At 45.3% G+C, this 13,606-nt stretch overlaps 1 protein-coding gene across 1 annotated transcript; it reads right to left on the bottom strand.

Moving 5' to 3' along the window:
* Positions 1 to 1,760: 1,760 nt before the first annotated feature.
* Positions 1,761 to 13,311, bottom strand: CCSAP (centriole, cilia and spindle associated protein). The gene is made up of 3 exons (XM_068411553.1): positions 12,943 to 13,311; positions 4,843 to 5,126; positions 1,761 to 2,990 (listed from the first exon to the last, which is right to left on the bottom strand). Exons 1-3 carry the CDS (start codon positions 13,250 to 13,252, stop codon positions 2,817 to 2,819), a joined length of 768 nt encoding a protein of 255 aa, XP_068267654.1. The 5' UTR covers positions 13,253 to 13,311; the 3' UTR covers positions 1,761 to 2,816.
* Positions 13,312 to 13,606: the final 295 nt, after the last annotated feature.

Consider the following 13,606-nt stretch of genomic DNA (forward strand, 5'->3'; position numbering starts at 1 on the left):
GAAAAGTTCTGCTTTCCAAGTAAATTGGCTTTTCATTTGTTAACATCAAAACACTAAAATAACAGTTTTCCAGACTTCAGCCTGGCACATGCCAAATATTTTGCATATAAAACTTGCAGTGATCAGAACTATACTATTTCTCATAGTTTAAGCAAGCCTTCTAGCCTTTTTTTAGCCAAACAATGCCCAAATGCAGGAAGGCTACCTGATTTGCAGAATAATTTACCCCTCACTTCAGGCATTATATTACTTAAACCAAGATAATACCAACATAGCACACAGGATTATTTTTAGCTACAGACCATTTGAAAAAGCATGACAGTGACTCACGTGACCTGATGAGTGTCACTACTATCTTCTACCAAATTGTTTTGGTGGGGAACAGCTCTTGACCGAACAAGGATAACAACTAGATCATTTCCTCAGTACACAGCAGCCTTGATGCTGTTGAAGATTCTCATGCTCTGTAGAACACCTGAACAAGCCGGTTTGAGAGGTTTTAAAGTTGGTACCTAGTATCCAAGGCAGAAGACTTCTATAGTTATTGGAAAGCAACATCTAATGGAAGATTCATCTAATCCAAAATGAGCACTCAAGCCAGACACAAAATCATCTTGGCTCCTTCATTCTCAGTGGGAAGAGAGAACTGTAGAAACTGTCTTTGAAAGCACAGCAACATGAGTCCTGTTTTACACAATCAAGAAACCTGTTTAATGTGACAAAATGCTCTGAGGGCACAGTCCACCTGCTGTAGTTACATAAAGCCTACCCAGCCAGAGGTGTATACAGGATTCTGGGCAACAGGAACAGGCGGAGTTTTTATTGAATAAGGCTGTAAAACACTACTGAGTTAGTGCTTTGATAGTGGTGTTCAAAGCTAGGGTGGGTTTCTGAATTGAAACAGCATCAGAAGCAACTTAAGCATATTTATAGCAGTTATTTAAAGGGGAAAACACAGCATTAAAGGAAATTAAAGGAATATCATATGGAATAAAGGCATCCTCTGGAATAGTTTGCCTCAGTTTTGGGCACTGCTCTAAAGTTTTAGGAAGTTGTAGCCTGTAGTTTACTTCAAAGTTGGAATACAGCAATTTTGCTGTGTATAAAACATACTTCATCATACTTTGCATTCCCAGACTTAAGAGCTGTAAGATCTCTAGTAGGTAGCCTGAACAAGAGTTGTCTGTATTTTTATAGCTTTATGCTTAAAAGGCAGGAAAAAATCAGATTATCATTTCATGGATTCTAGGACATCTTAGCAAGATTAAAACTGAGATTAATGAAACCTTCACTGATGTAATTAACACTAGGAGGCAGCAGTCCTTGGTCCCTTTGCATGATTACTTAACTTTCATTAAGACTTACAATTGTACTTTTCACTAAGCATGTAACTATGTTGCAGTAGTAATTCTAGAGTCCTGCTTACTCACTGAGATTGTGGAATGAAGCTAAGACTAGTGCAGGTTTCTGCTGCAGAAGTGCAAGTGTGCTTCCTGTGAGAAGGTGTCCAGTCTGTAAAACACAAGCTTCAAAACAATTAAACTGAGATAACCAACATATGTAACTAAAACACAACACATCTGAACAAAATTTTGAAGCTCACAACTACAGCAATAATCTGCCCAAAGCTTAGTTATCAAACTGAAAAAATGCATTTACAGCAGCTTGGCGTGGGGGGACAAACACAGAGGATCTCACAAACAATGACTGTCTTACTATGTAGAAGTTCAAAGTGAGAGTGTTCCAGGGTACACCCCTCACCCCCCCTATAATGAGGAGTCCTCCACTAATTTTGAGAGGCAGAAAGCTTCTCAGGACATCATCTACAAGTTTTATCAACATGATTTTCAAGTTTAAAGCCTTTAACAGTATACTTGTACAATACCACCAAATGGAATGCATATTGCACTCTGACCCCCACTGAGCATAACAGATATTAAGTGTTAAAAAGAGACTTCACTAGACAGGAGCCAGTCCTCTCCTTCAATAAACTGACAATTACATGATCAAGCAGAGAGTAAGTGTGACCACAAGCTTAATACAGTGATACAACTTGATACCAGTAGAACAAGCAACTGCCTATTGAGCAGCAGCTATCAGATGATTGTCTACATCAGTTATTTGGTACAACAGGCACAGCAACACAGCAAAACAACCCTGTAGCTGTTTCTGGCCCTGAAAATTAGTTTAGTTTAATGACTTCAGAAACAGCAATAAAAGCTGGCATCAGCAGATTCACTAATCAAACAAGGTTTTTTTAAATTTTATATATACAGGCAATACTTGGTATTTGCCTGCCTAAAACATCTACATTTAATAGTGCTGTTTACTAGACCCACTGGCTTTCCTGTCTTAATATACTTATTTTGGTAGAAGTATTAAAATCAAATGGTACTATAAATGCAAAGGCACCTCCATCACACCTATAAGTCTTTCCTTAACACCACCTCTTGGACTTTTAAAATAAGGGACAACAGATCTTATTTCTAACCAAGATCAAAGAAGTGTTTGCTTTGACTCCCTGTGTGCTAAGGTTCCCTCCTCCCATCCCCAAAACAAATAATCTGACGCATTAGAAAGATTCCCAAAAGGGGAATTGTTCAAAAGTTTGGGTAGCTATATCTAAAAGCCTGTTCAAATGTTATGGCTCCAATGATACACCTCACTGTGAGGTAGGTAGCCAAGATAAAAATATTGTAACAAATATTTTAACAGTTGGAAACTCCCTATAAAAACCTTGCATAAATAGTTTGGTTCCTTGCACTAGTGTCCTGATATGTGCAACTTCTTTTGAAGATGCCTAAGGGAATCCAAATTCACCGAGCTCTTGCTGAATAGCATCTCATATACTCTGTCATCCAAGGGTTGTCTGGTGGGGAGGGCTTTATTCGCCAAGCTTTCTCTGCTTCTGCTGATCGTACTTGCCTCTGAGACAGCTTCCTTTTCTCCACTTGTCTCCTGTTCTTTGCTCGTCGAGCAGATTCATGAATCTAAAAGACCAGAGTTAGTATTACAGGAGGAAAACAGCCTAGGAACCCATGCCCCACCGAAAGCTGAGGATTACTTTGTATTTGTCCCAGTCCCCATCTTGAAGAAACAGGGTTTGCTAGCAACATTATATTTTCTTCTGTAATTTGTACCACTAACAGAAGAGAAGCACAGAAATTTGATAAAATGCCTCAAATTCTCTTCTGCATTATCTTTCCCACTTCACACCATTAAACAATTCCAAAAACCTTGAACGTTTCTCAGTCTTACTCTGACATATTCTAAAAACCTCAATTCTCCTCTTTCCACTATTTTAAATTCTTACACATCCCTCAATATACCCAAGCATCCCTTAAAACCTAAGGCATAGTAGTAAGACCAATCCCTAGAGACTTCTTACTAGAGACTGATGAACTTAGTTTTGAGAGCATGCTGCAGGCACATCTACATACATTCTTATATAAATAAATCATATTTTCCCCAAATTTAATCTTAAGAGCCAGCGTCTACGTTTGCTTGCTTCTCTCTTCAGATTTAAAATGCTGTCTCCCATCTCACAATTAGGGGAAAGTAAGACCTTTCAAACATTCAAGAAAGTGACCTGGCCAGGCAGTAAGTAGTCAGTTCCCACTTAAAGAAATATCCATAATTGGAAGTGTCTCAGAAGTGTCCTGCCCATTCACTCCAAACTCAAGACCTGATCTTAGAGGTCCTGTAACTGTTTCTAGCATAAGAAATAGAAGTAAGAGAAAGTATAAATATCTCTGCTCAAGTCAGGCATCAACCTCTATGAGGCTTCAACATAAACCAGTCAACTGTTTCCACCACTGACCAAAGCTTATCAATCCAGTAACAGTATCCATTATCAGGAAGGGCAGCTTCTTTCAAGGGCTGCAAGGCCCAAGTTCCTCATTTTCCTCAAAGGGCTGAGCTGTCCAGGAAGAAAAAGACTATGCTTCAAACCCCTTCCAAAACAGCTCATCAGAAGTCACCTCTATCTTATAGATCAAGACCACCACTAACCTTAATCTTCAGATATCTTCGGTCATAGATTCAGATTAGTGGCAAGATAAAGACAAGATGCTGGCAGGGATACATTAATGATTATGTTTTACCAGCCCAGGAGAGTTATAGAAATGGATCTGGTGTAACTCTCCAACCTTTGTGTTTCTTGCTAAGCCCACTACAGCAGAATTCTGGTACTGTCTGTGACCACATCAATTTTATTTGTGCTATTTTGCTAATATTTACATCAACCATGCAATCCATCAGCCATCCAATAGACCATTCTGCTGTCAGCAAAAAGTTCCTTGCTGGCAACCCACTGAAACAGGCTGCTAGGCAGACATTTTAACAGCAAAGCATTCATACCTTCTCAGTGAGGCTCCTGTTCCTGGGAAGTGCCCCAGGAAAAGTCACTCTTTCACAGCACAAGCACTACCCCAGTGTTTATATACCTGCCGTGCTGTGGGATGCCTGTGCTAACTGCCTGCTGCTTTTCTCTTGTTTTCATGAGTTCAGAATGCAGAAATACATTTATAACAGCCAGTTTGCTGGTAACGCTGTAACAGCCAGAAACAAGATAGCCAAGTTTTTAATCAGAACTTGCAAGTATTAGTCAAACATGGAACTTTCAAAACTGATTAACAGTTAACAGCTATTTGATTTGGACATGTCAAACCTCTTCAGGTTTATTGCTAGAATTTTTAAATTTTTTTTTAGAATTTATTGCTAGAATCTCCGTGCACTCAAATAAAGGCATCCCTGAGAAGTTTTACCTAGATATTAGATACATGTCTTACCCAGGCACTAAGCAGTCACTGCCCATTTAATGAAACAGCAGCTTTTACTTACTTCATTTGCTGAAGCAGAAGCACAGACATTGTGAGTTTTCTGGCTTCCAGTATCTGTCTGTCTTTCTCCCCACCCATACAGAGCAAATGGATGTTTATTCTCCTTTGGTGCATCTGTCTTTTGAGGACTTCTGGCTGATCTTCGATCATTACGACTGGACAAGGCACTTCGACTCGGACGTCGTCCTGTACGGCTGGTTTTGTCTGCTTCCTTTGCAGAAGTGTGTTCTACAGCTTTTTCTTGCTCTTCCCTCTGCTGCTTTTCCTGATCTTCTCTTTCTTTCTCTAAAGAAAAAAATAATGTTATGCTTTAAGCTCCCAATGACAACATATTAATGTCCAATTTGCACAGCCTGTCTGGATACATCACTGAAGCATGCTTTTTTTTAGAAATGAAAGTAGTCATTACTTTCTTAGCAAGCGATTATACCTTGCTTAAATGCCTTCAGGCTTGCTTTAGTGACTACAATATTTCCAAGCCCATCCCTCTGTACATCAGCTTTCACATACTTAAACATGCCTTTCACTAGTGAGGCTACAGATACTCAATAGCTCCAGGCAGTATTTTACATGTAGTAAGACTGTTTCCAGTGATCTTCTGTATTCACTCTTACATACTTCCATCTTTCAGACAGCAAACAGATGGATTGCTGAATGCCATGTAGATGCTGCCAGCCAGAGATCATCTGATAAGAGTATGTGAAATACTAAATCCCTGGTATTATGAGCTTCCACTGAAAGAAAAAAAGTGATTCATTTTCAAGCTCCCTGATTATATGTACATCTGGATATGGTTTTCTGTTTATGGAGGAGAGTGGAATATGAAGCAAAGGCTTAAAGTGATAGACAACACCCTTGCTATCTGTTCTGTGAAGTACATTTTACATTTGAAGTACTGCACTCTGCAGGCAATACCCTCCGAGGCTCATTTCCCCACCACATGCTAAAAAACCTGCTATAACAAGGGTCCCGCATTTGTCCTCCAGGCGTTGGGTATGTAGAGTAGGGTTTGTGAGGGAGAATTTAAAGTCTGTATCATTGTTAATTTGCAGATGTAGATCAACACTGAAGGCTGAATCAGCATTATATAAGACATTAAATAATAAAAACACAGGGAAACAACTGTTCCATAAGATCTCATCTTCTTGCATTATAGAGCTATGGAGGAACAAGTTTTCCTTTGTGGTGCCTCACAGCTAGCAGTTCTTGACATTTCCTGAACACTTCTTATATACAAAAATCTGGGTCTTAGATTTATGAAGTCCTGCAGTGCTATATCAATTGGCTTGCTTCATCTGAAGTCTAAGAGAAAGGCTGGTAAGAAATTCATGCCTTACAGTTTTAGTTTTACAATAAGGTTATAAGTCATTTTGACCAAGTCTGTTTTATAACTTCATTAAATATAGTCAGTGTGCATGGATAACAATTACTGACTGGAAAAGACTTGCCAAAGATTTTTTGCATCTTTGAGATCTGTAAGGTGTTACAAACTGGTGACAAGAGGTCTTGAACTATTCTGTTAATACTAATCCAATATACTGCTTACCGTACCGTAGTGAAATAAGACTTTGGAAAAAAGTAATACACAGAACCCTGGTTTAGTTCTCCATGCTGCAAATCTTCAGCAGTAGTGTGGACAAGTTGGAGGTGTATGCTAGACACTAAACATGACCCGTAAGCATGGCGGGCATAAGCAGAGATTGTGACCTGAAGTCTCTGTGACTTTTAGGCCAATGATGCCTTTTATGTAAAAGGCAACTGAAGCCTTTTATTAACCTAGCAGCACAGCAGTCCACTAGTAAGTGATTCCCTTCAAGTGTCCACCTTTGAGCATTAGATGCTGCCTCTGCTAGACGCACAGTGATGCGTTCAAACTCTGCTGACATAAACATGCTGAACTTGCAAGTTTTCTGCCACACCATCTCTTTCCGGTTGTGGTAGAAACCAGCTGCAAGCTACCTCTGTTCCAAGTCTTGATGCTTTCAGCCACCACCAGCATACGCTGGTGTGTACAGAGGGAATTTCTCTACTGGCATAGAAGGAGTTCATCTAGTTTAAGGCTTGCTTACATATTGAGAGATTGACCACAAACAACTAGAACAAATTTTATCTAAGTGTCTTCATTAAAAGCAGAAGGGCTTGCCAATCCTGTGACAAAACAGCAATCATTCTTGCTAATTGCTATGATTTATCTAGTCAAGCAAGTACATGCCCAATCCAACACTGCTTAAATTTCACTTCTGCATCCATCCAGCTCTGATGAATTAAGTTACCTGCCTGGCACACTGGTTAAGCATCCATTTACTCTTACATTCACTTTGCGCTTGTAGCGTAAAGACATGAAGACCTGCCACATGCCCCAACATTCCCACAAGGTGAGCCTCATGCTCTCTTGCTAGCTCTGTGTCTTGCCAGCACGTTTTCTACTTGCTGCCAACCACCAGAGGCCCTGGTGCCGGGCCCTGTTCAGGCCAGCCTATACATATGTCTTCCTAGCTGTGCAGGTGCAGCATTCAGCTACAGATGATACTGCAGTACAGCTGAGTACGTGGTTAAGAGTAGCCAGCAGTGTTGAACTACTTGGAGCTGTATTTGTTAAGAATTCAGTTGAGTGTCCACACAAAACCACCAAGAAGATTAGTCAAGGCCAAAGTGACAGAAAACAAAAAATGGCCAGATGCATTTCACATATCTAAATGCTGGGTGCACAAAGTTTCAGTCATTACAGCCAAGGCTGGATAAAAAGCAAGCAGCAGTGACCTCAATGCAGGAAAAGACCTGCTTTGCATAGTGTCCTGGGCTCTGGGACACACAGCTTCCACCTCTAACAAGGCAGCTCATTCATCACAGAGCTATCCCCTTACAAAATATTATCCACACATCTCTCTACACAGCCCACTCCTAAGAAGGGACTGGCTAGGTCCATTACCAGAAGGAAGCACTGTTTTGAGAAAATAAAACACTGAAGGGGGACATACTGCTGTCAATTCTGAAACAGAAGTGCTTTTACTTGGGGAAGCTGTTCCATTCCCTGTTCAAGGGAAAATGGCATCCTCCTTCTCTACTAAGGAGAATGGAACAACAGGGAGTTCATGAGGAGCAGAGGTGGCATTTAGAGACTTAAAAATACAGGGAAGTAGGGACTCTGCAATTGCACAGATACTCTAGCTTTAAGATACCACTTCAAGGCAACAGCCATGCCTGGGGATGCTGCTCACTAAGATGCAGTCCCAGCTGGTGCAGAAATGCTTGAGCCAGCTTGTCCCAAAATAGCAATAAAAGCATATGGGTAAATGGCACAGAGTCCTGCACACAGTCTTACAGTAAATGCTGTATGCCAGAGCGTACTATAGCACCTTATCAGCACCTGCTATCAGAGCAGGGATTTCGCTGAATTCACTCCTACAGTGCATTTATACAGAACTCAGCTGGGAAGGCACAATGCAGATATCTTTTATTTAAAAGATTTAAATAACTGTTAAACTATAGTTTACATCCATGCCATTTTGTTAGGCACCCCTTTTCACAGGAAGGTAGAAAAGCAGCAGTTGATAGCAGGGAAGGAGTTAGACCCAGCTGCTCATGGAGCCCGGCCACCAGCAACACCTACCCATCTCCTTCCCATGCTGTCTGCCAGCTCCAGCAGACACTGGAAACTCAGAACTGACTGGCTGCAGCATTACAGGGATTAGACAGGAGAGGGGAAAAAGCTAGGAACATTGAAACCCACATCGTGGATGCTAAGTACAGCACAGTGAACAGGAGGGGATTAAGTGCTTAGCAGGCAGAACAAGGCTGCCCAGGCCCACCCAATATGGCTGTTGAAAGCTCCTGCCCAGAAGAGGTCACTTAAACCCTGCTGCATTGCCCAGCTTGCATAACTGCTCCCCTCCAGGGCTCAAGCAGGAAAAGCTCAAGTGGAGCTTCCCTCCCTCCCACAGTACTGCATGCTCTATGGGGCAGACCAGACTCCCATTTCAAAGGCTCTGCTGACTTGCTAGAAGTATCAACAACCTTCTGATGAGACCCACAGGTCCTAGGGGTCAACAGTATTATCTCTGTATGGAGATGTTTGCTCCTTACAGCACTACCTCAGGTTCGGGAGAAGCACTTTGTGCTTAAAACTACTATGGGCAGAGCTCTGAGTTTCCTGCTTTAATACAAACACCTCTCCAAACAGGGCAGGTCTCCAAGGCCTCTTAAAGCTGGGCAGTTGTGGGTATGAACTGATTATAGCTGGGTAGAAAGTAGTTACTACAGCTGAAACAGATTGCAACATCATTGCTTCAAGACAGATCTTGTATGAGGCAGTATTGGAGCTACCAGCACCACAGCAGTTCAGAGTTGATTAGATTCACACAAGCTTCATCTGCATTAGAGTTCAGAAAGCAATAACTGGCTTGGCTTGATAGCAAAGCTTGTTTCCAACCAAAGGAATTGGAGCAACTTTGAATCACAGTACTATAAACCCCTGAACTGACACTATTGCCTTCTTCCCCCACCACAAGCTACTCCTTCCCATGTTCTTCAGCCAGCAAATACACCTGCAACATTATGGCACACAAGATCAGGGAACAAGTTTGAAATCGGATCTTCTGCTGAGTTGCACTAATCCAGATCAGTCACTTTCCAACTACTGTGTGACAACTGCTTTGATACCAGCATGTCACTGCTGTCATTTAAGACCTCTGCACAAAAACACTGAAGGCAAAACAGCAATGAGGACTGAAGCATGCCTTCATCCTGCATGTGTGCACAGCGGTATCATTTCACAAACAACAGGTCTGACAGCAGAGCTGTTGCCAAGAGCTCCTGTCTTTCACTTACCAGCCCACTGGGTTCTGTTGACAGTTTTGAGTATGTGTCAAGCAGACCAGTTGGATTAGGTCAAGATTTTGTTGGATTATGTTTAAGGCACATCTGTGCCTGGGCATGTTCTACAGAACAGTCCCACAAACAGTTGCTGCAAGTGAAGGGCCAGAAGGAATTAACCTAAAGTTACAACCAAGCACAGTTTAGTGTCACTCAGCTGTAGCTTAAGCATGAGTAACAGTGACAAAATGCATTTGTCCGACATGCTGTCCCAGGTGTTCATGTTGGTAGTACTTTAGACCAACACCACTAAACCTTGAAGTCAAGCTGCATATATCAGCTTTCACTACACACCCCAGAAGCATTTACAAGCTGCTTTACAAACACACCCAGGCTCATCTTAATGAGTGAAAGAAGCAACAGTGGCCACAAACACCATTACAAATTGCCTAATACTAGGCAATATTAGTGCTGGCCAAACATGCTTGGCCACAAGCACTGTCGATACCACTCAGCCAGAAATCAGGTTCCCCACAGAACATAAGGAAGCAGCAGTAGCCAGGTAACAACCAGGATGCTGCAGCATGTGGGTGGATGACAGATTCAGAAGACAAAAGATGTCATCAACATGAGCACACTCAGCTACCCCCACAGTAATTAAGTTCTTCCAGAAAAAAGCAGTTGAATAATGGAAGATTCACAGAGTGGTAGTTTCTATGTTATCTCCTCTGCGTTTTTAATTAGCCAGCTGCTAAGCAAAAGAAAAATACATCCTTATAATTGTCCAATACTGAATGAGTTGCTTGCTTACATGTTAGTGTACATGATAATATACAATAAATTTCCACTTAATCCAGCTGCCTAAGCAGAGCTGTTTTCAGTCCTTTTGTTAAGAACTTGCAAAGCTCTTAAACACTGGCAGAACTTAGAAAAACATTCACCCTAAGCCACTTAGCAAAGAAATGCATGTTAGGCAGAGATTTTTCTCCCATTGTAAGTATAAAATAGCAAGGACCTAATAGAACATTATGTATTCTGTTATAGCAGCTGTGGCAAAGTTGCATCAGCTATATGCACAACTGCCCAAAACCCTATAGCTTGACAGACCACTGTTGCTCCACAGTCCCTTTGCCACCGATACAGTACTGAGGACACAACTATGCATACACTGGATAGTTACACACACTATCACTGACCACAGAAAGTGCCTGCATGAGCAACACATCCACAACTATCAAGCTTTAATCCACTGCCAAAACTGACCCGACCAGAATCAGGCTACCAAGTAACTCCAGCCAGATCTCTTCCCAGAGAGGAGTTGGGGAGAGCAGCAGGGAGCAGGCCAAGGACTGAGCAGAGTGCCCTAGCCAGCAGCCTCTAGGCCTTGGCAACTGCCACTCCCATCTAGATTGTAGCAGGCTACCTGCTCCACCCCGCTGGCTCAACGAGCAGAAGAATTAAATTCTAGTCCCTACCACAACTGCTTGAGATTGGCACATGTTCAAACTCCATCAGAAAAGGTGGGAACGCAAATTTCTGAGTGCAGCTTCAACAGCTCCCACCCTCCTCTCACTAGAAGCCAAGCCTTTAGACTACTCATCAGAACACATCACCTTTTCCCAGGCAATCATTCCCTCCTCTTTTGCAATACTTTAGTGCTTCTGAGATGCTACGTACTTCTTCCGCACATACGCCCCCCAGTCTAACATCCTCAAGGCACTACAAAGCCCTGCTTGAGGAAAGCAAGATTAGACCCACAAATACTTGTTACATACTGGTTAACTGGGGTACTTCCATCACTGTACAACTTTGGGGAGGTGGGGTGCATTACCCTGGCAGCCAACAGCTGTGTGCACCCCCATATGGGGGGCTGGGTACCAGGCAGGCCCACCCAGCCATGAGGACTAGAGCTCACTGCAAAACCTTACATCACTAGCATGCTCCAAAGCACCAGGCCTCTTGAGCACATGAGAGTGTAGCTAAAGCTTTTGTGTAACATGGTATTCTTAATGACAATGAATGCAGGTTAGCCTTGAGTATCAGAATACAGATCATTCTGGTAAGCTCAGGCCTCACGAGACATTGAAACTGATTAGTTTACCCACTCCAAACAAGCACATCTAACCCCAGAAGGACCCCCAGGCAGCATGAGGCTTAATTGAACAATTATCAAGGATTTCCCCTGCTACTGTACAACAGATATACAGCTGATTCAAAATACATTGCAAAACAATCAATGGCTGCCAGATAAAGTTTTCTTTCGTTACAGGCAAGAGGCAACATGCTATGGGATAATAGCAGCTTGGGAAGCTTGACAGTGTTGCCACCTGTCTACCCACTCAGCATAGTTAATTCTTGAGACATCAAAAGGCAAGATATACTAGAAGAGAGCAAAATATTATCAGCTCTGCACCTGCTTAGACCTACAGAGTTGTCTGCACTCAGCTGCAAACCCAAGACCAAATCTCAGGCAGCATTAAGAACCAAGCATTCAGCTGAGATGGATTACATGTGCAGATCCAGGGAAGCCAATCACATTAAGTGCCCATCTCTGGCACACAGTCCAACTTGCCACTGCTTTGGCCAGCAAACCTGCTTATGCAACAGCAGAGATGCTCCACTCCCATGGCAACCGTTTACATAAGTGGCCGTGACTCAGGAAGAGGGTTGCCACTACTTGGCTCTTCATAGAGACGCCTCCGATGCAGCACCCAAGGCCTCGCAAGGATCCCACTGACAGCACGCTATTGCCTTCAGTTGGGAAGGGCGAGCGCTTCGCCAAGTCCCCGGGCCCCGGCTGATGGGAGGTTTCACCCCCGAGCCCTCCCTGGTCTGGCTTTCCCACTGCCTCGTCAGGCGGGTACCGAGCAGCGAGCCCACCGCCCCGCCCCGCCTGTCTCACACGGAACCCGACTCCCGCTTCCCTCAGCGCTGGCCCTGCAACACCCGTCCTCGGGTACGGCCCGGCCCGGGCCCCTGCCTACACCCCCGCCCCGAGGGTCGGTAGGACGAGCCAGGCGGCGGCCGGGTGCCCCCCGCGCGGGCATCCCGCAGGGACCGGGCGCCGCCGGGGAGCGGCACCCCACACCGCGGCTGGGCCGCCCGGACGGAGCCATCTTTGACGCCCCCCGCAGAGGAGGAGTCAGGGCCCGCCTGGCCTTCGACGGCGGGCGGCACCTCCGGCCCAGCCGGAGCTCGGACCGCAGCGCCCACGGCTCGCCGCCCCCGAGCTCACCAGATATACACCCACCCCCCCCCCACCGGCGCCGCCATTACCGCCGCTCCGTACCAGGGCTCGCCCGTCCGGCCTCGCTCGGCGCTGCCGGCGCCGCCGCCGCTTCCTCCTCCTGCACGGCCGCGGGGCTGTCGGCGCCCGGCGGCGAGGGTGACCCAGCGGTGCTGCTGCTGCTGCCGCCGCCGCCGCCTCCGCTGTCCTGCTCCCAGCCGTCCCACAGCCAGGGCCGGTGCGCCTGCTCCAGGAGGCGGCGGCTGAGGCGGTAGCGCAGCAGCTCCAGGTAGCAGGCGCCGCACGACTCCCACTTGGGCTCCTTGAAGCGCTTCATGTACTCCGTCTTCACGCGCCGCGCCGGCACCACCATGGCGGGGCCGGTGGGTGCCAGGGGCCGTGAGCCGAGCCGCCGCCGCCGCCGCCGCCGCTGGGGGCCGCCGCCGGCTGGGCCCGCCCCCTCCCGCTGCAACGTTTAAATCCAAACAGCGGCGCCCGGCCCCGCCCCCGCCCGCCCCGCGCCAATCGCGGCGCGCCGCCGCCACCGCCCCCTTCCCCAACCACCACCGCCTCGCTGGCGTCACGGCGCGCGCGGGACCGTCGCGGGCGGGCCGGGGGGGTGCGGGGGGAGAGGGGGCTCCACCGCCCCGAGTGGCCGCAGCGCCGCCCAGCGGGGGGTATAACACAGAGAATGAAGTGAAAAGTGAAGTGAAGTGAAGTGATGAAA

Source organism: Nyctibius grandis, chromosome 1, assembly GCF_013368605.1.
Source record: "Nyctibius grandis isolate bNycGra1 chromosome 1, bNycGra1.pri, whole genome shotgun sequence".
Lineage (NCBI taxonomy): Eukaryota > Metazoa > Chordata > Aves > Nyctibiiformes > Nyctibiidae > Nyctibius > Nyctibius grandis.